Here is a 25,185-nt window from a genome sequence, read left to right as displayed (position 1 = left end):
TTCACGTATGGAAATGGGAAGACATCATGATGAATTTTATCACGAAGCTCCCTCGGACAGCGCGCATAGTGGATTCTATTTGGGTTATCATGGATTGATTGACCAAGAGCGCGTATTTTATCCCGATCCAGGAGAGTATTTCTGCAGAGAAGCTAGCCGAGATTTATGTCTGGAAGGTGGTGGCACGTCATGGGGTGCCGGTATCATTAGTTTCAGACCGAGATGTTCGCTTTACTTGTAGATTTTGGAAGTGGTTTCATGACGACATGGGTACTCTTCTCCATTTCAATACAACTTTCCACCCACAGACCGATGGGCATAGTGAGTAGACGATTCAGACTCTTGAGGACATGCTGTGTGCATATTAGATTTTGGTGGGAGTTGGGATACGTATCTTCCATTAGCGGAATTTTCATATAACAATAGCATCACACTAGTATTAATAAAGCTCCTTTTGAGATGCTCTACGAGAGGAAATGTAGGACCCCGATTTGTTGGGGCGAGGTCGGCCAGTGAGTCATGGGGAGTACCGAGGTGGTGCTCAAGACTACTGAGATGATCCAACAGGTTCGGAGCAAACTTCAGAAAGCTCAAAGTCGGCAGAAAAGCTATGCTGACAAGCTCTGATCAGATTTGGAGTTTCAGGTGGGTGATATGGTTCTTCTGAAGGTGTCACCTTGGAAAGGTGTCATTCGGTTCAGGAAGCGGGGTAAGCTGGGTCCCATATATATAGGTCCCTTCAGGGTTTTGGCTCAGGTGGGCCGGGTTGCATATCGTCTAGATCTTCCAGCCGAGCTCAGCCAGATTCATAGCACTTTCCATGTCTCTCGGCTGTGAAAGTGTTTGGTGGATGATTCTGTAGTTGTACACTTGGAGGATATTCAGGTGGATGACCTCCTGAACTATGTCGAGAGGCCAGTGTCAATATTAGATTGGAAGACGAAAACCTTGAGGAACAAGGTGGTGGAGATTGTGAAGATGCAATGGCTTTACTGCAAGGGGTCGGAGTGGACTTGGGAGCCCGAGGAGGAGATGAGGGAGCATTATCCATGATTGTTGTAGGAGGCGGACTTCGAGGATGAAGTATGAGACAAGTGGGGGAGAATTGTAACACCTAGTTCCTGGTATGTATTTAATCTTCCAAATTATTCAATTTTGTAGAGCAACTCGATGAGTTGGTGGCCCCAACTCGTCGTGTTGAAATGTTATGTACCGCTTGTTTTAAGTGATCAACTCAACGAGTTGGGAGGCCTCAACTTGACGAGTTGGCTGGAAGAAATGAAACCCTAATTTCGGGGTTTTGCACCTTATTTAAGCAACTTAAGCCCCATAAGTTGGCCTCATTTCCAGCCTCCACTGTCCTAAACCCTAACCTCGAAACCCTAAGGCATTTTTGAGTGTTTGTGAGCCATTTTTGAGTGTGTTGTGTGTGTGTTTGAAGCCATTGGAAGAAAGGGGAGGTTGGAGATACAAGAAGGAGCTGATAGATCCAGAATCCTTGCTTCATTTTCGACATCTTTCTGGTAAAAAGTCTGAACCTTGCCTTGTGGTTACTTAGATCTTCATCTTAGTGTTCTTTTGCTTGTTTTTGTCCAAATGAAGTGGTCTTTGGGAGTTGGACGTCCCATATGGACAAACCCTTTCAGATCCAGGGTCTTAAGGAGCTTTCATGGCATAAAGGTGCCAACTTTATGGCCCTAAGAGCTCCATGCACCTTCTATGCCCTTATTTTGGCATCTTAAGCTTCATTTGGCCATGCATGTGAGTAAAGTTGAAGACTTTACATGACCTTTTAGCCTTTAAGGTCCAGATCTGTGTTCGTGAGCTCTATCTTGAAGATATGGTGGTTTTTGGATTAAGACATAAGCCTTTTAGGATTAGGGTTTGAGCTTAATGCCTTTGGGGTGGTTCTTAATGGGTAAAGTTGGAAACTTTACCCTTCTAGACGTATTATTGGTCTAGATCTGGAAGATAGGGTTTCGGTTTGAAGAATAGTGGCTTAATGCATTAATTGGGTTGGCTGATCGAAGAACTCGACGAGTTCTTAAGGGAACTCGGCGAGTTGGGTTGGGTTTGTCCCGATTCTGTCGACCAAGGGAGGGACTCGACGAGTTGGATCGAAATATCGCGATTCTATGCTTGATGGAAACTCGACGAGTTAAGGGATAACTCGACGAGTTGAGTCAGCTCGGAGTGTTGACTTCGACTTTGACTTTGACTTTGGCCAAGCTTGACCTTTTATGGGTTTTGATGTATGGATCGGTATCTAAGGAATTGTTTCTGTTTAGGGGCTGAGTAGAGCTGGGCCGGAGATTTATCCAGTTATCTTTTAGCATTCGAGTTGAGTTTCCTTACTGGGTTTAGCGGGTCGAAGGCACCAAGGCCGACCCATGTTTATGTTATGCTGATAGAATGCTAGTTGTCTTCGTGACTATTGCATGTACTTATGCTAGTGGACTAAGGTCTGATGCCGGGCGGAGCCCGATGACTATCTGTATGCTATGTATATTATCTGTGTATGCGTTTATATGCTTTCCAAGCTCAGCTCGATGACCGGGCGGGGCCTGATGACCGGACGGGGTCCGATGACTGGGCGGGGCCCACTGTATGTTTGGTATGTGGTATTTTGGGGGAACTCAATAGGCTTCGTGCTTACAGTTTTCAATTTATGTTTCAGGTACTTCTGGTTCCATAGGGAAGAGCTCGGGATGACTGCATCACACACACTATTGGATTCCACACTCGTTATTTTACTCTGATTTTATGACAATTAATACATTAGTTTTTATTTGAGATGTTTGGATGTCATTGGAATTACTATTTTATCTAATATTAAATCGAAAATTTTTAGGACCATATTTTTGGATGTTTCACCGAACCCAATGCTCGACATGCCTCACCATGCGGCTTACTGCACTTGCCGTAACAGCTTCGACCCTGCTGGCCTCTAGTGTGTGAATCAGAAGTCTTGGGCTTGTTAGCTTGACCCACTGCTCTCTGCACCTGATCCGACTTGCATTTCGTCTGAAGCTCCAGCTCAATCTCCCATTCCCGGGCTCTCGCAATCATATCATTAAGGGTCTTGCACCCCGAAACTCTCACAAATCCATGATATCATCTCTCAAATTGTCATGATATCTCGTCTTCTTCATCTCGTCATCCGCAACGTACTGCAAAACCAACAGAGCCCTCTCACGGAATTTGGTAGTGATCTCCGCCACAATCTCAATAGTCTGGAGAAGGTCCTAAAACTCCATCACCAGCTGACGCACCTCAATCGTTGGTGCAAGTTCCTCATGAATATCGTAACAAACTCCTCCTAAGTCATGGCCTCCACCACCTCAGATCCCAATGCAGGACCGACCTCCTCCCACCAGTCTCTGGCTCGGTTTCTCAGAAGGTAGGTGGCAAATCCCACCTTCGCCCCTCAGGGAAAAAGCCTTTTTAGTGAGCATTCTCCATATAAGTGATCCACCGAAGGCTGGCAATGGGGTCCTTAGCCCCAAAGAACTCCGAAGCTCCACAGGTCTTAAACTCCCGAAACGATGGAGTCCGTGCTCCTATCTGTCTCACAACTATCTCTTCCCGAAGGGCCCCGAGTCACTCATCCAGAAGCTCCATAATCCCCTCCTTGATGGTACCGAAAATCACAGGGGTGGACTCCATGATATCGTGATTGATATCTAATGTGATAAACTCGCGTAACCACTCATCTATTGGTTCGACACCAACGCTAAAACCAGATCCAAAAGCTCCTCCTCGACTAGACACCATACTCAATTGAAATACAAACATACAAGTGATCATCATAATACCGAGGAGACTTACACTCTACATGCCCCTTAGAATTTCCAAGACCGTCCTTTCCTCATGTACAAATCCTGTCCTTTCAGTAGTATGAGCCCAATACTACCTTCCACACCTATTTTTACTTCTCTCAAGAACCATTCCAAATCCTCTAAATCACCACACTAAATCCATATACATCATCCCTATGCTAAACAACATACATATCCCATTATGGCATTTCCTAGGCTCTCCTAGGAATTCTCAACTCAAATGCCCTGCAATACTGAGAACCTCAACCAACACTACTGGTTGCCTTATGCATGAAAGTTGTACACAAAATGGGATCACAAAGAATTTCGAATAATGATTCTACCCTAAGTCCGCAACCAAACAAAGAACATGAAATGAGGCTAAATCGATCATTCTAGGGCTATATGAACCTAATTGTATACAACTTTTAAAGCATACACTTAGCAATTAACTGAGCCGATATCAATTCCATGTAGCACATATTATCCAATCCTCCTAGGATATAAGACATCATACAAATAAGGTAAATAGGTAATTTTATCATATGATTCCTGAAGGTATCCTTATCCCTACTCTAGCATGCAATTCACATATATGACATAATAGTCATAACACATGGGTATGGGTATTTTAGGTACCACTTACTTGAGCTCGACTGATTACATGCATCACACCGCCTTTCTACTTTATAAAAATCTTTTAAATTTTCATTTTTCTTCTGAAAATATTATCAATTCATCAGTTTGAGTTCAGACACACCCGAAAGTGTGCCCGGATCCCTTAAACCAAGCCTCTGATACCAACTTGTAACAACCCAAAAAAAGTGATAAATTTTTTTGTTTTATAAAGCATTAGTTCCATACATCATATATCTTAAAGTCAATCCATGATACAAAATATAAAAATCATCAGAGTACAAATAATCATAAGTGCAGAATCATAAGGGAATGATGTGCCATCACGTCGAGCCCTTCCCTTTTGTACCGAAAGTACCTGAAACCATAAACATAAACTGTAAGCACAAAGCTTAGTGAGTTCTCCAAAGTACCACATACCATACAAATCAGTGGGTCTAGCCCTGGGGTATATTCTAACCCAACATACAATCACGGGCCCAGCCCTGGGGTTTCTTTCAACCCATCATATACTAATGGAACAACCCTAGGGTTTATTTCAACCCAATCATGCAATAATGGGCCCAACCTGTGGTTTATTTCAACCCAATCATACAAACATACAAGAGTCACAGAGACAACTAACATCCTACATACATAATCCTATGGGCCGACATTGGTGCCTTCGGCCCACAAATACAGTGAGAAGACTCACCTCAAACTAAAGATAACCGAATCACACGTGCACTTGCTGCTACAAGGGTTCCTCACACTGAATACATCCAAAACCCACCCTAATTAATAATTAGGGTAATAACCCATAATCAAGGTCCAAATCAAGGCCCAAAAATAGCCTAAGTGAACTTGTGGGAGTACGCCATGTGTAATCCTTCCTTACGCCCTGCGTACTAAATGTGCATAGAAAAGGAATCGAGGCAAAACTCGTTACTCCCTGCTTAACCCTATGTTGTCCAAAACCACTTTAAAAGCTCTTAATACCTAAAGACTAAATGTCCAACTCACAGATCTTAATCTTGGGAAGGTATTAACTGATAAAGTCAAAAACTTTAAGCTTTTGTGTGGCTTAATAGATTCCAAAACCAAACCCTAAGTTTATAACATTCTTTAATAACCTCAAACTCTTACATGAGTGAGAAATAGCAACAAAGACTTCATTTTTATGACACAAGATCCTCAAAAACAACATAAAATGACAAACATGAGCTCTGGAGTTGCTTTTACTCATAAGAACCAAACCATGGGATTAAAAGTCATGCAAAACTAAAGCCTAGCCTAGATCTAAACCATAGAGCCATAAAGGTGAGAGCTTTATACCTCCAGAAGTTGGAAAAAGAAATGGAAGTTGTGGATCTTCAAGCTCCAAGCCCACCAATCCTTAATGATAAACTTCTTATTCATTCACAATGCACCAAGAACACTCTAAAGGTCCAAAACAAGCTCTCAAGGGTTAGGATTTTGAAATGACAGAATGAGGGAGTGGAGGCTGAAGGTAAGGGAGGTATCAAGGACTTAAGGTCCTTTAAATAGGGTCCAAACCCTAAAAATTAGGGTTTGGGATCTGCGTAAGTATGCCTTGTGTACTTCTTATGTATGCCATGCGTACTCAAAGGAGTCCTCGACATCTTTTAATGAACTATGCCCAACGTACCCATAGGGTACGCCCCGCGTAAGGACCAAAAGAGTAATTATTTTAACTTTAAGCCATAATTGAAAATACCTGGGAACACGGGTGTTACATTATAGTTGTAGGTTAAATATTTTCGATACTTCAGATGACCGTAGGAAGATGAAGACGTGACTTTACACATATATCAACAACTTTCATATGTGAGATTCCACATTGTTTTATGATATACTATGATTTTGGGTTTATGATTTGTGAAACATTGGTTTTTATTTATGTTTGATTTTAATGGAAATGGTTTCTATCTTATTTAAAAATAGAAAAATTTATCATAAAAATTGGGACGCTACAACTTCCGTTGGAGTGTTCTCAAAAAAACTTTTTCCTCTTCTCCTATCATACCCTCTTCCACTACTACATCAGTTCCCACCAACAACGGATTGATTCACGATATTGTATTGAATAAGTTGTGTTTCATCTGGTGGATAGTTATCCATACAGATGTACATGAGTTTAAACCTACTATTAATCCTTTTTAAACGCTTCACATCACCCTCATTAGACATCTGTATAAATTACTTCAATGTAGGGTGTTGGGAAGATACATTGATACTAGGTTTGGACGACAAACCTATTTAATGCCAAAGTTTCTAAAAAAATGGTCTAATGTATATCAATTCCCCATTTTGTAATCGCCATGAACCAACAACACAAACAACAATAAAATACTCATGTGAAATGTTTGAACTCATGCTATCTAAAAAGAGCGAAATGTTAACGTGGAAGGAATTTCTAGTTAAATTAAAAGAAAAAACATATGGAAATTTTTTCCCAGAAAACCAGACAGTTGGTTATGATAATATTTTTTTACAAAACAATCTCTTAAGATAACATCCTCCGAATTGTATAGGCTTTCGCATTACGAATTCTGGTTTTCACAGTACAATCTCTCTCTGAGTTTTGTAGTCAACATGAGAAGACATTAGATCATTTTTCTAAAAAAAAATATATCATAGTTTACGTCATTTTTCGTAGTCAACAATCATATTTTCGTAGTCAACGACGTCCTAAACGATGTTTTATTTTTTTCAAAAAAAAAAAGAAAAAGAAATCGTAGGCCAAACAAACTATCGCTGATGGTGGCTTGCAAAATTATGTTTATTTTGGTCATTTTTCATTTTCATAGCTATTTTATAATAGAATCTTAAAAAAAGCTATCATGGTCGTTTTCTTATTTATTATTATTATTTTTTAATTTTTTTAGTTTGTGTAATTTCAAAACAACCCATTTCTAGCCCAATTACCTAGGACTGGTCACTATTTTGGTTAAAACCAAATTATCCGATAAGACAATTTGGATTGAACTATTTGATTCGAATATTTGGATTTTTGGATTGATTTTAACTAAAATGAATTGTTATTTTTGGTTTTCGGATTGGTTTTGATTTATAAAATAAGAACCAGACAAAAAAAAAAAAAAACTAAATAACAACTTATTCTTTATTTTTAATATATTTCTTTAATCATTTATAATACCATAATATATACTTATTATCAAAAGTTTTTTGTGAATAAAATATTAAACTATAATCAATTTTTCTTAATAGTTGTTTATAAATTATGATTCATAACTAAAAAGTTTTTTTAGATATTTTTATAGAGTTGGCTAATATTTAAGTTATATATTATTTAAAATGTCTTACCTCTTAAAAATTGAATTGTAAAAACCAATCAAACCAAATTGTAATTTGGTTGGATCAGATCGAATTTGAATTTAGTTTGAACTATTCGGATTCATGTTTTGAAAACGAAATCTATTTGAATTTACTTGATCGGATCGGATCAAACCGATCTATCCAAACGAAAACCCCTACAATTACCTACCATATCATGTTAAGAAAAAAATAAATAGTTTAGTGCTGATTTATAAAATGTGATAACTAATTTCCAAATATTAACATATTTGAAGGATTATTACAATGTAACTATTACATTTACCTGTGTTTGGATAAGGTTATCCAGAAACTTTTAAGCACAAATGGAAAATTTTGTCCTCCACTCACCCAAATCCATGATATATACGTAGGCAAAAGCAATAATTGAGGCAGTGTAATATATAGCTGTTCAATCAGTGGTCTTCTTCTACGCCACTATAATTTTTGCAAAGTAGCACCAGCAGCAACATTGCAAGCATACGCACAGTCTCATAGAACAGAGCCAGGTACGAGTTTGTTAAAAAAGTTTCTCTATGAATACCAATCTATTACTTGAATTTGTTGTTTTCCGTTTCAAATATATCGATCCTTGACTAGATATCTGGAATCAAGTTTAGTTTGCTACTCGTTGTGGTCCTTGTGGATTGTGTGTATGTTCTACAGATAAAATCAACTCAAATGTTAAATAAGCTGAAAACGCCTATTCATTTTCTCTGGTTTGATTATTGAACAGTGTTATGAAGGAGTCATTTTCTTACGATATATGCTTCATACTAGAGATCAGTATTAGCCTATTAGCCGTCATAAATCCCCCGTAATTTTACGAGTGTAGTGGGACTCTGTTTCCAAGTAGGTACAGGAATGTCTCAGATATGAAAGATTTTCAACTTAAATTCAATTGTTCAATCACTGCAAAGAAAACAAAATGAAAAAGTATAAACAGAGAATTTTGTGCATAATGTATTGCTTTTTGCTGTCTTATTCATCTAAGAAGAATACATTCTTGTGTGTTTATATACAAACTGAAACCTATGAGTTACCTAATCTCACTCCAGACTTAGATATATAAAAATAAAGGCAAGGCCATAATATATGCACCACAAGATGAGATAGTCCCATATCATTTTGGGTAATGCAAATTTTTCTCAGACACTGTTTAGCACAGTGACACACTTCACAAATTGTAGTTAACATAGTATCTCTATTATTAAGACTTACTTCATGAGGGATTGCTTAGAGGGTTTATGCCAAAGATCAAGAGAATTTGTTATATCCCCTTCTCTTTCACCTGCACCAGTCACCTTCATCGAATTGCGATCTTATATAGCATACAAGTAAGGAGTTAAATGAACAAAACAGTTGCAATTGCCTAATAATATTGTTGCACAGATATCAAATTAGAGTTAAACCCGGGAACATAGAGGATGTATTGTTTTCAAGGAAATACTTATATATATGTGGGCCAAACAGATTGGGCTTTTCCTTATGGGCTAAAATCCTAAAACCCAACAAGCTCTTCACTGCCCGAATACCATGAAAAGAATATAAACAGAGAATCTTGCCTATATTGCTTCAATGTCCCATTCACCTCCAAGGAATACATCCATGTGTGTTGATATACAAATTGAGGCCTTTTTGGATTACCTACTCTCATTCAAGAATAATTAGATGATAAAAAGAAGGCAAGAGTATAATATCTACAAAGGTTAGGCCGTGACCAATCTGGTCAACACAAAGGCCGGTAAAGTTGCAAGTGAAAGATACATGACAGAGTAATTGAGATCACTAGACTTGTCTGAATTTACATAAACGTTATTTTTCCCACAACCTTTTTCTTTTCTACACATATATTCATAACACACCACACACACTCTTTTCTAACCAAACGTGTTATGTGCGCTCTTCCTCTTCTCATACAAATGCATCTAAGTATTGAAGGAAATTTTTTGAATGCTAATAATTATCAATGGATTATAATGATATTTGACAAAAAAAAAAAGGATAGCTCTGCAAATTAATAATGAAAATATGAATAAATATATACTAATTAACAACTTTTAACACTTTCATCCCTTCTGTTGATTTGTCACACAGTGTGCAGGTCACATTAAAAGCTAGAATATTGGAAGATGGAGTTTGCATCTGCAATCATTGGTCCTATAGTTGAATCATTAATCGTTCCTGTGAAGAAACAGTTGGGATATCTCTTTTCCTCCACAAAACATGTTAGGAACATGAATACTAAAATGAAGCAGCTGGATGGTACAAGCAGTGATGTCAAAAAGCACATGGACGCAAACAATAGAAGTTATCTGGAGATACCTACTCGTGTACCAGGTTGGTTGGAAGAGGTTGAAAAGATTAAAAAAGATGCTCAAAGCATTTCAAGCACCGGGAATGGATGTTTCAACATGAAAATGAGGTATCGAGCAGGTAGGAATGCATTTAAGATTAAGGAGGAGATGGAAAGTCTTATGAATGAAAATAGTAAGATAATTTGGACAGATGCTCCAAAACCTCTTGGGAAAGTGATCTCGAAAATCGCATCCAGTTCTGCACCTTCGGATGGTGACGCCCAAAATCACTTCAAATCAAGAGAGAAGACTTTCAAGGATACGCTTGGGTTCCTTCAACAAGATCACAAGAGCCAAATGATAGCCATATGCGGAATGGGTGGTGTGGGGAAAACCACGATGATGGAACAACTGAAAAAGACTGCAGGAGATACAAAAATGTTTGATTATGTTCTGAAGGTGGTTAGTGGGCAACAGATCAACATGTTTTCTATTCAGCAAGCTTTGGCTGAATACATAAGTCTATCTATATCTGAAATGAATCCAACAACAAGGGCAGAACGTCTTCGTATATCATTTACGAACCTGGCAGAAAGAAAACAAAAGGTTTTGGTGATATTAGATGATGTATGGGAGATGATTAAACTTAATGATATTGGACTTAATCCTTTGCCTAAAGGCTTCAAGTTGTTGCTGACATCACGGTATGAAAATATTTGCAAACAAATTGCAGCAGGTTATTCAGATTTGAAAATAGTTAGAGTGGAAGTGATGGAGGAGCCCGAAGCACAAAACTTCTTTTGGCAAATTACAGGTGCTTTAAAACAACATGATAAGGAGCTCAATAAAATAGGAACAAAGATCGTGAGAAGATGTGGGTTTTTGCCCCTTGCTATTAATCTCATTGCCATTCGTCTTAAGTTTGAAGAAAAGGTTGCATGGAGAGATACACTTCGCCATTTGGAGAATAAAAATCTTGATTACGTGCAAGAAAGTATTAAGATAAGCTATGACTATATAAAAGAAGAGGAGGAAAAAGTGATTTTTCTTCTATGTGGCTTGTTTCCCGATGACTTTAATATTCCAATCGAGGAACTCACAAGATATGCATGGGGCCTACGGTTGTTGAATGGAGTTTCTAGTTTGGGAGAGGCTAGGGATGGGACAGAGACGCATGTGCACAGTCTCAAAAGTGCAAATTTGTTGATGGATAGCGATTCCATTGGGTGTGTCAAAATGCATGATCTTGTGCTCGATTTTGTTTTAGGTAGAGTTTCTAAGGGTGACAATCCATGGATAATCAACCATGGTGATGTTTCAAAGTGGAGTAGGGCTGGAATGAGTGAGTCTTGTAACAGAATTTCTATTACTTGCAGGGGTATGTTTGAGTTTCCTAGAGACTTTAAATACCCAAACCTTGCACTTTTGAGACTTATGCATGGAGATAAGTCGCTTAAGTTTCCTGAAGATTTTTATCAAAGAATGGAAAATCTTGAAGTTATAGCGTATGAAAATATGCAGTATCCGTTGCTCCCCAGATCACTTCAGTGCTCCACCAGGCTTCGGACACTCATTTTCCATAAATGCTTATTGATGTTTGATTGCTCTGTTATTGGTGAACTCTTGAATTTGGAAGTGCTCAGTTTTGCACATTGTGGGATCAGAAAGTTACCATCCACAATCGGAAATTTGAAGAAGCTAAAGGTACTGGATTTGACGGGTTGTATCAACCTTTGGATTGATGATGGTGTCTTGAAAAGTTTGGTCAAGCTTGAAGAGCTTTATATGAGAGTAGATGGCAAAAAGGCAATTAGGTTTACACACAGCAATCATGCTGAATTAGCAGAACTGTCAGAGCACCTTTCTGCATTAGAAGTTGAGTTCTTTGATAACAGTGGTAAGCCCGTGAATGTGTTGTTTACGAAACTTGAAAGGTTCAGGATCTCCATGGGACGTAGTTCAGGAGACAATCCTGGATTAAAGATGCACTCATTTGAAAACACGTTGAAGTTGATCACGAACAAAGATGTGTTAGGATCGAGACACTTAACACACGACTCTAAACACACACAACTCACGAAAAACAAGAACACGAGGGATTTAAGGTGGTTCGGTCTATTTCTGACCTACGTTCACACGAGGGTAACTTGGAGTTTATATTTCTTGGTGCTAATCTGCACTCTTTCTTTGTTACACTAGATACAAGTGTTACAAATACAGAATAATCTCTTATATAGAGATGGAAATCAGAAGTAGTCAAAAAACACAACTGGGTCTTCATTCAACAATTGTGGCTTCACAACTTCACATTGTTCCTGCCATTTTTGACCAGCTTTTCTGTGGATTCACACTCAACATTTCTGTGGATTCACACTCAACATTTCTGTGGATTCATACTCAACAATCTCCCACTTGAAGCCACGAAACAATCTTCACTTGTGCTTCAACTGTGCATCTGTATTTTTGTAAAACACTTTTGATCTTGACTCCATCCTAGTTACCCGGCCTTCTCTTCAATTATCCTGAAGGCCAGTTGAAGCTATGCAAAGCTTCAACTTTTCTAAGGTGACAACCTTAGTCAACATATCAGCTGGATTTTCAGTTCCTTTGATCTTATTCAACTTCAGAGTGCCATCATTAATTCTTTCTCTGATGAAGTGATATCTCAGCTGTATGTGCTTTGTCTTCGAATGGAAGACGGGATTCTTTGCAAGATGAATTGCACTTTGATTGTCACAAAATAATGCACAATCATCTTGTTCTTTGCCAAGTTCGTTGAGAAAATTCTTCAACCATATAAGCTCTTTGCTTGCTTCAGCAACTGCCATATACTCTGCTTCTGTGGTTGAAAGGGCAACACTTTTCTGTAGTTTGGACATCCAACTTACTGCAGTGCCGCCCACTGTAAAGACATACCCTGTGGTGCTTTTGTATGAATCTTTACAACCACCAAGATCTGCATCTGCATAACCATTCAGAACTACGTCTTTTCCCTTAAAATTTAATGCCGTCTTTGAAGTCCCTTTCAAGTATCTCAACAACCATTTAACTGCTTCCCAATGTTCTCTTCCCGGATTGGACATGAATCTACTAACAACTCCCACTGCATGAGCTATATCTGGTCTCGTGCATACCATTGCATACATGAGGCTACCAACTGCGGATGCATAAGGAACTTTAGCCATTTCTTTCTTGTCTTCATCTGATCTGGGTGACTGAGCTTTAGAAAGCTTAAAGTGACTTCCCAAAGGTGTGCTTCTGATCTTGGCATCTTTAAGGCTGAATTTCTCTAATACTTTCTCAAGGTACTTTTCTTGAGATAGTGTTAAAGAACCATCTTTGTTTCTGAATATACTCATCCCGAGTATTTGCTTTGCAGCTCCCAAGTCTTTCATTTCGAACTCTTCAGACATCTGTTTCTTCAACTTCTTGATCTCTGACATGTCTGAACCGGCAATCAACATATCATCTACATAGAGTAGTAGAATGATATAAGAACCCTTAAACTTCTTGATGTAACAACAATGATCATTGTCACATCTCTTTTAACCAACTTTTCTCATGAAGTTATCGAACTTCAAATACCATTGTCTGGGTGCTTGTTTCAGACCATACAAACTCTTCTTCAATTTACACACCAAGTTTCCTTTGCCTTTATCCTGAAAACCCTCTGGTTGTGTCATGTAAATGTCTTCATCTAGGTCACCGTGTAGAAAAGCTGTCTTGACATCTAGTTGCTCTAGATGCAAACTTTCTGCTGCTACAATACTAAGAACAAGTCTGATAGTGGTCATCTTCACTACTGGAGAGAATATTTCATTGAAATCAGTTCCTTCTTTCTGTTGAAAGCCCTTGACTACTAATCTTGCTTTGTACCGTTTGGTACCATCATGTTCATCCGTGACCCTGAAAACCCATTTATTCTGAAGAGCCTTCTTCCCAACTGGAAGCTTTGTTAAGTGCCATGTGTTGTTCTTCTCAAGCGACTTCATTTCATCTTTCATTGCTAGCTCCCACTGCAATGAATCTTTCAACCCTATAGCTTCAGAGTAACACTGGGGTTCACCGTTTTCTGTCAAAAGAATGTAGTTGACAGATGGTGAGTATTTGTTTGGTGGTCTTGTGACTCTGGAAGATCTTCTTAGTTGAACTTGAGGTGTGACTGGGGACTCTGGAGTTGGAGGACTAGTTTCTTCATCTTCAGAATCATTACTGGAATTATCCCCTGAGCTCCCACTGTCAGTTGAATCATCCCCAGATTCAGGGATTTCGACTGGAGTTTCTTTATTCTTTTTAACACCTTCAAACTCAACATACTCCTTCTGATCTTCTGGACTTTTGTTGTTTCTGTCTTTGTATAACTCGGCTTCGTTAAAGGTGACATTCTTGCTTTGGATTATCTTTCTGCTCTCACTATCCCAAAGCCTGTAACCCATTTCATCCGACCCATAACCAATGAATGTACACTTCTTGGTCTTTGAATTAAGTTTATCCCTGTCACCATCTTTTAACAAACTGTAAGCAGTACAACCAAAGACTTTCAGGTGTTTGAGACTTACTTCCTTCCCTTGCCACATTTCTTCTGGTAATTTAAAATCCAAGGGAACACACGGTGAACGGTTGATCAAGTAGGCTGCAGTATTAACTGCATCAGCCCAAAATGTCTTAGGTAAACCAGAATTCAACCTCATGCTTCTAGCCCTTTCATTCAGAGTTCTATTCATTCTTTCAGCTACACCATTCTGCTGAGGGGTTCCTAGGACCGTCTTGATCATCTTTATCCCTTGCTTGGCACAATAGTCAACAAACTCCTTGCTTATGTATTCACCACCATTATCCGACTTCAGGCATTTTACCTTCAAATCAGTTTCATTTTCAACAGCAGATTTCCATATCTTAAAAGTATCAAATACATCAGATTTATTTTTAAGAAAATAGACCCATACCTTGCGTGTTGAATCATCGATAAAGGTTACATAGTAGTTTTTGCCTCCTAGAGATGAAACTGGTGTTGGTCCAAATACATCCGAGTGAACAAGCTCCAACTTCTGAGCTTTCGGTGTCTTCCCCGTTTTTACAAAAGTAACCCGCTTTTGTTTCCCGAGAACACAAGATTCACAAAATTCAGTTTCGACTTTCTTCAAATCTGGAAACTTTCCTTTCTGAGCCAACATCTTCAATCCCTTATTGCTCATGTGTCCGAGTCGTTGGTGCCATAAATTAGATGGACTCGGATTGGTGGTTACTGCATGAACACCATCACCAGGTATCTCTACCATGTATAGAGTGCCTTTCTTCTTTCCTTTGGCAATCACCAAGTTGCCTTTGATCACTTTCCATTGTCCACCCCCAAAGTGAACATTAAACCCTTCATCATCCAATTTTCCAACTGAAATCAACTTTCTCCTTAAGTTTGGGATAACCCTGACATCTTTCAATGTCCAGTTGGTTCCCATGGAGGTCTTCAAATCTACGTCCCCAATACCCGTAACATCAAGCACTTGATCATCGGCCAAACGAACTTTGCCAAGATCACCTGTTTGTAGGTTCTTGACCATATCTGGGCATGAGACAGCATGGAAAGAAGCACCCGAATCCATAATCCAGGATTCCACTGAATTCTCAACACAGCATATGAGAAAATCTCCCGATTCTTCAGAGGATACATTGTTTACTTCTTTCTTTTCAGCTGGTAGTTTTGGGCATTGGCTTCTAAAGTGACCATTTTCTTTGCAATTCCAACATTCAATATCTTTTCGGTTCTTGGACTGCCCCCTTTTTCTGGACTTTGATCTGCCTCGACTACGTCCTCTTTCGTTTCTTCTTCCTCTACTTTCTGTATGCAATAAAGAACTAGAACTAGAACTAGAAGTCTCACCATTGCTTCTCCGTCTGATATCTTCATTTACAATCAAGTCACGAATACTCTCGAAAGTGAGTTTAATAGTGCCGGATGCACTACTAACAGCTGTGACGGTGCCTGACCAACTATTGGGCAAAGATGATAAAAGGAGGAGCGCTTGTACTTCATCTTCAAACTTTATTGCAACTGAGGCTAAACGAGAGATAATCGAGTTAAACTCGTTTATGTGAGCGGTAACTGACATGCCTTCCTTCATTTTGGTGTTAACCAATTGTTTGATGAGGAACACTTTGTTGGAAGCGGACGGCTTCTCGTACATGTTGGACAAAGCCTTAAATACTCCATAAGTAGTTGTTTCATTAACAATGTTATACGCAACACTCTTTGCCAATGAAAGCCTAACTACACCAAAGGCTTGTCGATCCAACAACTTCCATTCTTCATCATACATGTCATCCGGTTGTTCGCCCAACATAGGCAAATGCAAACTTTTCTGATACAACATATCTTCAATTTGCATCTTCCAAAATCCATAATCGGTTCCATCAAACTTGTCAATTTTGATTTTACCATCTTCTGCCATTTTTGCAATTTTCTGAAAGAACAGGGACCTGTCTTGCAATTTTCTGAAACTTCAGGGACCAAATCTGAGTTTTTCAAATTCTGCTACAGTGACGCTACAGTGACGCTACAGTGTCGCTACAGTGTCGTCTTCTCCGGCAGGTCTCCGGCGTACAGTGTCGTCTTCTCCGGCAAGGCTCCGGCGCTACAGTGTCGTCTTCTCTGGCGAACTGGTTTTCCCGGTCACTATTCCGGCGAACCTTTGACCGGCGATTTGGAGGTCTTCCGGTGGTCGAAAAATTCAGAAAAAAATATTTTCGGAATCTTCGGAACGAGACCTTTCCAACGGTATACACCAAAATCGTTTTTGACGAAAACAAATTTCGACCAAAAAACTGAAAATCACCTTCTGGAGCTAAACCAACGCTCTGATACCACTTGTTAGGATCGAGACACTTAACACACGACTCTAAACACACACAACTCACGGAAAACAAGAACACGAGGGATTTAAGGTGGTTCGGTCTATTTCTGACCTACGTCCACACGAGGGTAACTTGGAGTTTATATTTCTTGGTGCTAATCTGCACTCTTTCTTTGTTACACTAGATACAAGTGTTACAAATACAGAATAATCTCTTATATAGAGATGGAAATCAGAAGTAGTCAAAAAACACAACTGGGTCTTCATTCAACAATTGTGGCTTCACAACTTCACATTGTTCCTGCCATTTTTGACCAGCTTTTCTGTGGATTCACACTCAACATTTCTGTGGATTCACACTCAACATTTCTGTGGATTCATACTCAACAAGATGAGCTATTGGAATCTAGATTGAATGAGTTGTTTGTGAAAACAGAGGTGCTTTATCTAGAAGTGGATGGTATGAATGATTTTCATCAACAGTCGTTTAATAATCTAAGAGTCCTTGATGTTTTCAAGTGTGAAAACTTGAGGTACCTCTTCACAGTCCCTATTGCAAGTGATTTGATGAAGCTTGAGCACCTCACAGTTTCACGGTGCCCTGTTCTGGAAGTACTTGCACATAGTGAGAATGGTGGAGATGGAGTAATCAAGTTTCAGGGGCTAAAGTTTCTAAGATTGGATAGGCTACCAAAGTTGATAGGTCTTTGCAACACTGCTAATGTAATTGAGCTACCACAGCTGCTGGAGTTGTGACTTGAAGGCCTTCCTAATTTCAGTTGCATTTATCCTGAGAAAACATCTGCAACATCTTCTATGTCCAGTAATGTCTCTGCAATTCAACCTTTCTTCAACAAAAAGGTACATTCCTTAACCAAAATATATTTAATATAATTGCACAATATATTGATTGGATGGTGCTATTGATGGTCAACATGTCTTACCTATTGTGTAGGTGCTGATTCCTATGCTGGAGATATTGCAAGTTCAGAGGATGGATAAGCTGAAAGAGATATGGCCTTATCAATTTAGTAGTAGTGACGAAGTTAATGCCTGCATGTTGAGAAAGATTAGAGTGAGAAAATGTGATAATCTTGTGAATCTGTTTCCAACCAATCCCATGTCTTTGTTGGGTCGTCTGGAAGAGCTTGATGTTTCATTCTGTGGAAGCATTGAAGTGTTATTTAACATCGACATGAGTTGTGTTGGTGAAATTGAAGAATACAGTAGCAGCTTGAGAAAAATTAAAGTGTTTGATTTGGGGAAGCTAAGAGAGTTGTGGAGGATGAAAGGTGAAAATAGCTCTGATATCCTCATCCGTACCTTTCAAGCTGTTGAAAAGATAGAGATAAGATGGTGTAAGAGCTTTGTAAACGTATTCACACCTACCATCACAAATTCTGATGTGAGAACACTTATGAATGTGAGTATAGATGGTAGCAGATATCGGGAAGAAACCAGGAGAAACATTGAATTGGTTCAGAACAGCCAAGAGGTATGTGATGTCATTCATCTTTCAATTTCTATTTTGATGTTACAGCACTTATTTGTATGTGCCTCTATATATACCCTCACACTTATATGTGTACGTGTATCTACATATGTGTAAGTGTGTGTACATACATATACATAAATACATCACACTACAATAAATCAATCGATTATATACATTTTTTATGTATTCACACTTAAAATTGTGCCATAACAAATTATTTATAAAACTTTACACATCAAAATGCGGATAAACAATTTAATACTCCACATTTAAAAAACGGACAAATACTATATACTACCTTTATATTAGTTAGTACTTTTACATTTTTATTAGCAAGTTTTTCTTATTTTCTTATTTTTGTTATTTCACTATACTTAAGCATTTGTTTAATATTTTCTAACAATTGTAACTTCAAATATTACATATTTACACTGCATTATTAAGGGTGATTGAAAATTAATATTTTTATATTTTTCCATTAAATGCAAAGATTTTACATATTTATTCTAGTGATCAAATAAGTGATGACTCAAAATTATTGATTTATGGTAAAAAAAAGAGTATATTAAAATCTCGTCCCCTTTATCTTGGTCCTCCCTCCTAGTGACAATCTTGGCTCCACTCTGTGTCTTCTTCATTAGGTCATATATGAAGCCTTAAAGGACATCTCACTTCAATTGTTTGTAAATCTCACCTGAATTTGGATGTTCTTTCATCATCCCCCACTTGTCCTGCAACTTTTTCACTTAAATTTAAGATTTCACTCATCTGATACATAAAAAGTATAGTTTCTTTTGGAAACATGTTGTCTGGTTTTGGATTGTGACAATATGTTGTAAGCAGTTTTGTAAAAATTCCGACTAGGTCCATATTAATCCCTAGGCACTACCCAACCGATTAGATGACGCCTAGCAATTAATCCCTGCATAAAATGAGTGAATCAGTAGAAAAAGAGGAAATTTTAACACTTGAAGAAGTTCTACCTCAATAGATACTATTTGAGGAATGATTAGTGTTATATTAATCATATTAACCGATTTTATTATAATATAAATGGTAATTACGAACTTTATGATGATATTAGTCATATTTAATTTTTTAAAATTCAACGAATTAGTAATTAATGGTCCCCGATTAATCCCCGCCTAGCCGATTAATCCCTTAACCCCAGTCCATTGACGAGCAAACGTCTAGCGTTTTTTACAACCTTAGTGTAAGCATTGCCTTTTTTCTATTTTACTGGGTGTATATTTTTTGTTACACATCTTACATGATGATTTTGGATTTCAACTCACTGAATAATGTGTTACAGATGATAAGATATGGTTGTTGAATTTATGCTATACCGTGCATTTTCCATGCTTGATGATGATGAAAAATGCACCTGAGGTTGATTGCAATGGAGGAATATTGGACTCCTGATTGTGGTAGAGAAGTCGACCAAGGAAAAAGGGTTGAGTTAGGACCGCTTATAGAAGCAACAGATAGGGGAGCTAGGTGATAAGCTCTTTCATGATGATCTTATCACAAAACTATAGCTCTGTATTCAAAGAAGAATAAAATGGAATTGAACTGAAATGATTTTCATAGAAATAGGGATAATCTCACTTTCGAGAGGTGAGTGCTCTCCAAGTTTGCCTAAGCAATTACAAATTTCTGCATACCCAAACGGATACCACCTCTAACTATAAATACCGGAAAGAAAGGACAAGAAGCAGCCATGAAAAGAAAAAGAACATTCCTTTTCCACTAAAGATGTCTCCTAAATAACAACTGCATCAAAAAGAGCTCCTAAAGACCAAATTACCATTGGTCTGTCCCCTGCAGATCACTGGACTGGACCAGCCCCATTGGGCTGCCACCCATAGGCTTCTTCTTCTTACGAGTGTAAACTTGAAGGACTGGGGGCCTATCAACACCGGCGGCCCAAACATTAACCTTGTCCTCAAGGTTAAAACCGGGAAACTGCAAATTCACCTTGGAGTAATCTTCCCATGTCGCTTCCATTTCTGTTAGCCCTTCCCACTGAATTAAGACTTCTTTCTCTGCAGCCCCTCCATTCTTCTTGTATCGAACCCCTTGTAACTCTTCTGGTTGAGTCACCAGCTCTAAGTCCTCGTTGAGCTGAGGTGGAATTTCCCTAGCTTGTGTTGGAGCTCCTATAGTAGCATTGAGTTGTGATACATGAAACGTAGGATGAATATTAGTGGTGGGGGGTAATTCGAGCTTATAAGCAACTTTCCCAATTTTTTGCTGAATACGAAAAGGCCCGTAGTAACGGGATGACAATTTTTCCGATCTCCTACGAGCCAAGCTTTGTTGCTTGTACGGGCGTAGCTTCAAGTACACCCAGTCATCAACCTTATACTCCACATCCTTTCTTTTCCTGTTGGATTGGATTTGCATTCTCCGTTGGTCCTGGATGAGATTCATCCTGAGGTCATCAAGGATGATGTCACGATCCAGCAGTTGGTCGAGAGCATCCATTGGAGTCTGTTGACCTTCATATCTGATCAGGGATGGAGGGTCTCGCCCATAGAGGGATTTGAAAGATGTAATACAGGTGGCTGAATGGTAGGAGCTGTTGTACCCATGACAACCATTTGGCCCATTGCTTTGGTCTTCCCGAGCAAAAGCAACGAAGATAGGTCTCGAGACAATAATTCACCACCTCAGATTGGCCATCCGATTGAGGGTGATAGGTCGTGTTGCGTTTCAAGTCTACCCCATGTAGCTTAAAGATCTCCCTCCAGAATTGGCTTAGGAATATTTTGTCCCTGTCGCTAATGATGGACAAGGGCATCCCATATAATTTTACCACCTCTGTCATGAATTTGCTTGCGACAGTGGCTGCCGAAAATGGGTGTTTCAGAGGTATGAAATGACTATACTTGCTAAGGCGATCCACTACGACCCATATGGTATCCCACCCTCCTGATTTGGGTAGCCCCTCCACAAAATCCATAGTTATTTCGTCCCAAACTTGCTCCAGGATTGGGATGGGTTGCAGCAAGCCAACATGGGATGAAGTGAGGGCTTTATGTTGCTGGCAATGGTGCACTTATGGACAAACTTAGATATAGACTCAAGCATACCAACCCAATATACTTCCGCTGCTGCCCGCTGGAAGGTCTTCTTGACTCCCGAGTGACCTCCGATAGGTGAGTCATGAAACGTCGAGATAATGTCCGGAATCAATGGGGAGGAGGCGGGAATCACCAACCGTCCCTTGTATAACATATTCCCAAAGAAAACTCCAAAGCCTTTGTGGGTTTGGGGGTTGGCTTCCAAGTCTTGTTTTACCTTTTGCACAAAGACATCCTGGTCTAACTCTTTTTTTTTTAATTCGTCCCAGCTTCCTCATAGAGTCATGCTCACGGAGTTGCAAACGATGGTGGTATCTCGCTGGGATAGGGCATCAGCTACTCGGTTACTAGCCCCGGTGCGGTATTGAACCTCGAAATTGAATCCCACCAGCTTGGTTACCCATCGTTGGTAATCATTTCCAACAGGTAGGGTCGCCATTTCGTGACTGCTTTTACAATGGGCATGAGTTTCTTTTTGTAGATGGATCTCTCGTGCCCTTACCCCTAATGTGAAGCTGTAGTAGGCCACCGGCCGGTCTTTTTGTGACAGTACCACCCCTAACTCTAACCCTGAGGCATCTGTCTCGACCACAAAAGTTTGTTGGAAATCGGGCATGGATAGGACCAGTAAGGTTGTCATAGCGGTTTTAAGGTTTTGAAAAGCTTGTTCTACTTCTTTCCCCCACCTAAACCGATCTTTCTTTGGTTGTTCTGTCAGGGGAATCGTAATTTGGGCGTAATCTCGGACGAATTTTCGATAATACCCTGTGAGACCAAGGAAGCCCCTTAATTGCTTTATGTTCCTGGGGGTAGGCCAATCCATCATGGCTTCATTTTTCGAGTTTTCTGCGGATACCCCTTTACTAGAAATAACATGGCCCAAATAGGAGAGCTTTGATTTTCCAAACTCACATTTCTTGAGATTCAAGAATAACCGATGTTCTTCCAGTTTTTCGAAGGTAGCTGTTAAATGTTGCTTATGTAATTCGTCATTGGGACTGTAAACTAGTATATCATCGAAGAATACTAGTATGAATTTTCGCAAGAATGGACGAAAGATATCATTCATCAAAGTCTGGAAGGTCGATGGGGCGTTACTAAGGCCAAAGGGCATTACCTTGAACTCGTAATGCCCGTCGTGCGTTCTAAAAGCGGTTTTGTGCACGTCGGCTGCACAGACTCGAATTTGGTGATATCCGGATCGAAGGTCTAACTTGCTGAAAACAGAGAATCCATGCAACTCATCCAACAACTCCTTTATCACCGGAATTGGGAACTTATCAGGTACGGTGTCTCGGTTTAACGCCCGATAGTCCACGCAGAACCTCCACGACCCGTATTTCTTTTTGACAAGGATAATTGGGCTTGAGTAAGGGCTTGTGCTTTTCTAAATTATTTGTAACGTCCAAAAATTTCAACCAATTTAAACTTTTCAAAAACAACCCATATCCATTAAGTTATTACAAAAAGGTTTTCAATTCATTTAACATCAGAGTATTCCCCAGAATCATATCACAAAATCATAAAATATGAGGAGCGGTACGATCACGCCTTCGCCTTGCCACGATCTCCTGAAGTACCTGAAACATAACACTACAACTGTAAGCCCGCAAGCTTAGTGAGTTACCCCCAAAATACCAACCACACATACACATACTCATAACATATCACAAATAGAACAGCCACGAACATCGGTTCTACTGTGTGACTGGTCCGCCCGCACCGGGCCTTCAGTCCACTTGGTCCACTCTCCGAATCTAGCCATGTACATCGAGTCTACAGTGTGATTGGTCCGCCTGCACCGGGCCTTCAATCCACCTAGTCCACTCTCTGAGTCTACAGTATGACTGGTCCGCCCGCACCGGTCCTTCAGTCGGCCTGGTCCACTCTCCGAGCCTCGGCACGTCTGGTCCGCCCTCTTGGGGCCTTCAGCCTATCCGGACCGCTCGCTGGGCCTTCGGAACATCCGGTCCGCCCTGGGTATGTTGGCCTACAACACAAAGCAGGACCCGCCTCAACCCAACCCCAGTCCGACAACCATGTGCACATAAACATATAATCATATAACAATCCTCAACCAGACAAACAGTCTAACAGATCTTATAGCATATCAATATCCTAACCAGGATTCCGACCTAACCGGTCACTAGCATAACATTGCCCTATATCTCGGGTACCGACCTTAAACAGGTCTCTAGCACCTACCATCCTAATTACCAGGATGCAGCCATAACAAAGCAATAACATAACAACAACTACCCGGATTTCCATCCGATAAAGGGCCGGCCTTGGTGCCGTAGACCCTGTCGATATAGTGAGGATAACTCACCTGCAACTGCCGACTGAAGAGATAAGACCAAGCTGCTCCGACCACCGACACGATCTTCACCACAGAACACTACCAAAGAATCACTTTCATAAGTACCAGAATTACCAAAATACCCTTGGAAGTCAAACTGGTTAACTCTTGGTCAAGGTCAAAGTCCTCAGTTAAAGTCAACTTTCCTGTCTGACTCTACTCGCCGAGTCGACCCGTAGACTCGTCGAGTTCCCTTACTCAGAAACTTCCATAACACGTGTCTACTCGCCGAGTCGCCCCAAGACTCGTTGAGTCCAATGATCTTCGAGTCCCATCCTGCTCGACTCACCGAGTCGTCACTCGATTCACGGCTTAACCAGAAAAGTAGGGTTCCACGACCTGACTCGCCGAGTCCAAGAACAGACTCGCCGAGTCCAAGGCAATCTTCAATAGACTCGCCGAGTTGTTCTTCCAACTCGTCGAGTCCATGCTCATATTCATACAACTCGTCGAGTGCACCCATGTGACTCGCTGAGTCCAAACGTGACATCTCCATTCAGACGATTTCAGGCCATTTCATTGCTTCCAATACATAGATCTGGACTCCTAGGGCCAGATTCACACGTAAAGTTTCCAACTTTACGTGCATGCAAGGCTCAACAAGCCCCCACCAAGCTATAAAAGGGTTTTGGGACAAAGACACTCTCCATCAAGCCCCATGGCTGATGCTTTATGCTTCCATGTCTCACTACTAACCTAGATCTGAAGTTGCAACCTCAGATCTGGCCTCTAAACCCGAAATGGATTCCAAACAAGCTATAAAACCCAAATTAACAACCAACAATGGATCTAGAAGAGGAAAACTCAAGGTGACGACTTGTTACCTCAGAAATGTGCCCAAGAAGGAGTAGATCCCGGATCTACAATGATTTCTCAATGCTAGTCTCTTGATCTTCTAGCTTCCTCCTCTTAAACTCTTCTTCCAAGCTCAAAACTCTAACAATGGAGGCTCACACACACCATTTAGGGTTTACAGACTCTTAGAGGCAATAAGGGGCTGAGGGGAGGACATAAGGCCCTTTAAATAGGGTACACAACCCCGAATCTTAGGGTTTCTCATTCCAGCACGGACTCGCCGAGTCCAACCCCGACTCGGCGAGTTGATCACTTAATCTGTGATCCAAACCCGCTCCGACTCGGCGAGTAAGTGTACCTACTCGTCGAGTCCCTTCCTTTATTTACACTTAGCACCTTTCACTTCCTATTCCGAACTTGGGATGTTACATTATTTCTGCCCGGAGCATTTCCTGTATCATCTTTTCGATCTCGTTTTTCTGAAAATGTGGATACCGGTAGGGCCTCACGCTAAC

General features: G+C 40.0%; 2 protein-coding genes across 5 annotated transcripts in view; both read left to right on the top strand.

Moving 5' to 3' along the window:
• Positions 1-8,178: 8,178 nt before the first annotated feature.
• On the top strand, positions 8,179-12,287 carry LOC145158860 (disease resistance protein At4g27190-like). The gene is made up of 2 exons (XM_079077721.1): positions 8,179-8,299; positions 9,888-12,287. The coding sequence occupies exon 2, from the start codon at positions 9,923-9,925 to the stop codon at positions 12,284-12,286; it is 2,364 nt and encodes a 787-aa protein (XP_078933847.1). The 5' UTR covers positions 8,179-8,299; positions 9,888-9,922; the 3' UTR covers position 12,287.
• Positions 12,288-13,623: 1,336 nt separating this feature from the next.
• LOC145158859 (uncharacterized) overlaps positions 13,624-25,185 on the top strand; it is a 30,792-nt gene continuing 19,230 nt past the window's right edge. For all 4 annotated transcript variants that reach the window (XR_013737336.1, XR_013737335.1, XR_013737334.1 and 1 more), the window contains exons 1-2: positions 13,624-17,796; positions 17,891-18,430. Coding sequence is in view for 1 of the 4 variants with exons in the window: in XM_079077720.1 (XP_078933846.1) it covers positions 17,752-17,796; positions 17,891-18,430 (585 nt within the window). In the remaining 3 variants the exon portion in view is untranslated. The remainder of the gene's footprint in view (positions 17,797-17,890; positions 18,431-25,185) is intronic.

This window comes from Lactuca virosa, chromosome 2 (assembly GCF_052849685.1).
Source record: "Lactuca virosa cultivar CGN04683 chromosome 2, Lactuca_virosa_CGN04683_v6, whole genome shotgun sequence".
NCBI lineage: Eukaryota > Viridiplantae > Streptophyta > Magnoliopsida > Asterales > Asteraceae > Lactuca > Lactuca virosa.
Note: the sequence above shows the minus strand (reverse complement) of the source record. Positions and strands in the feature narration are given on the sequence as shown.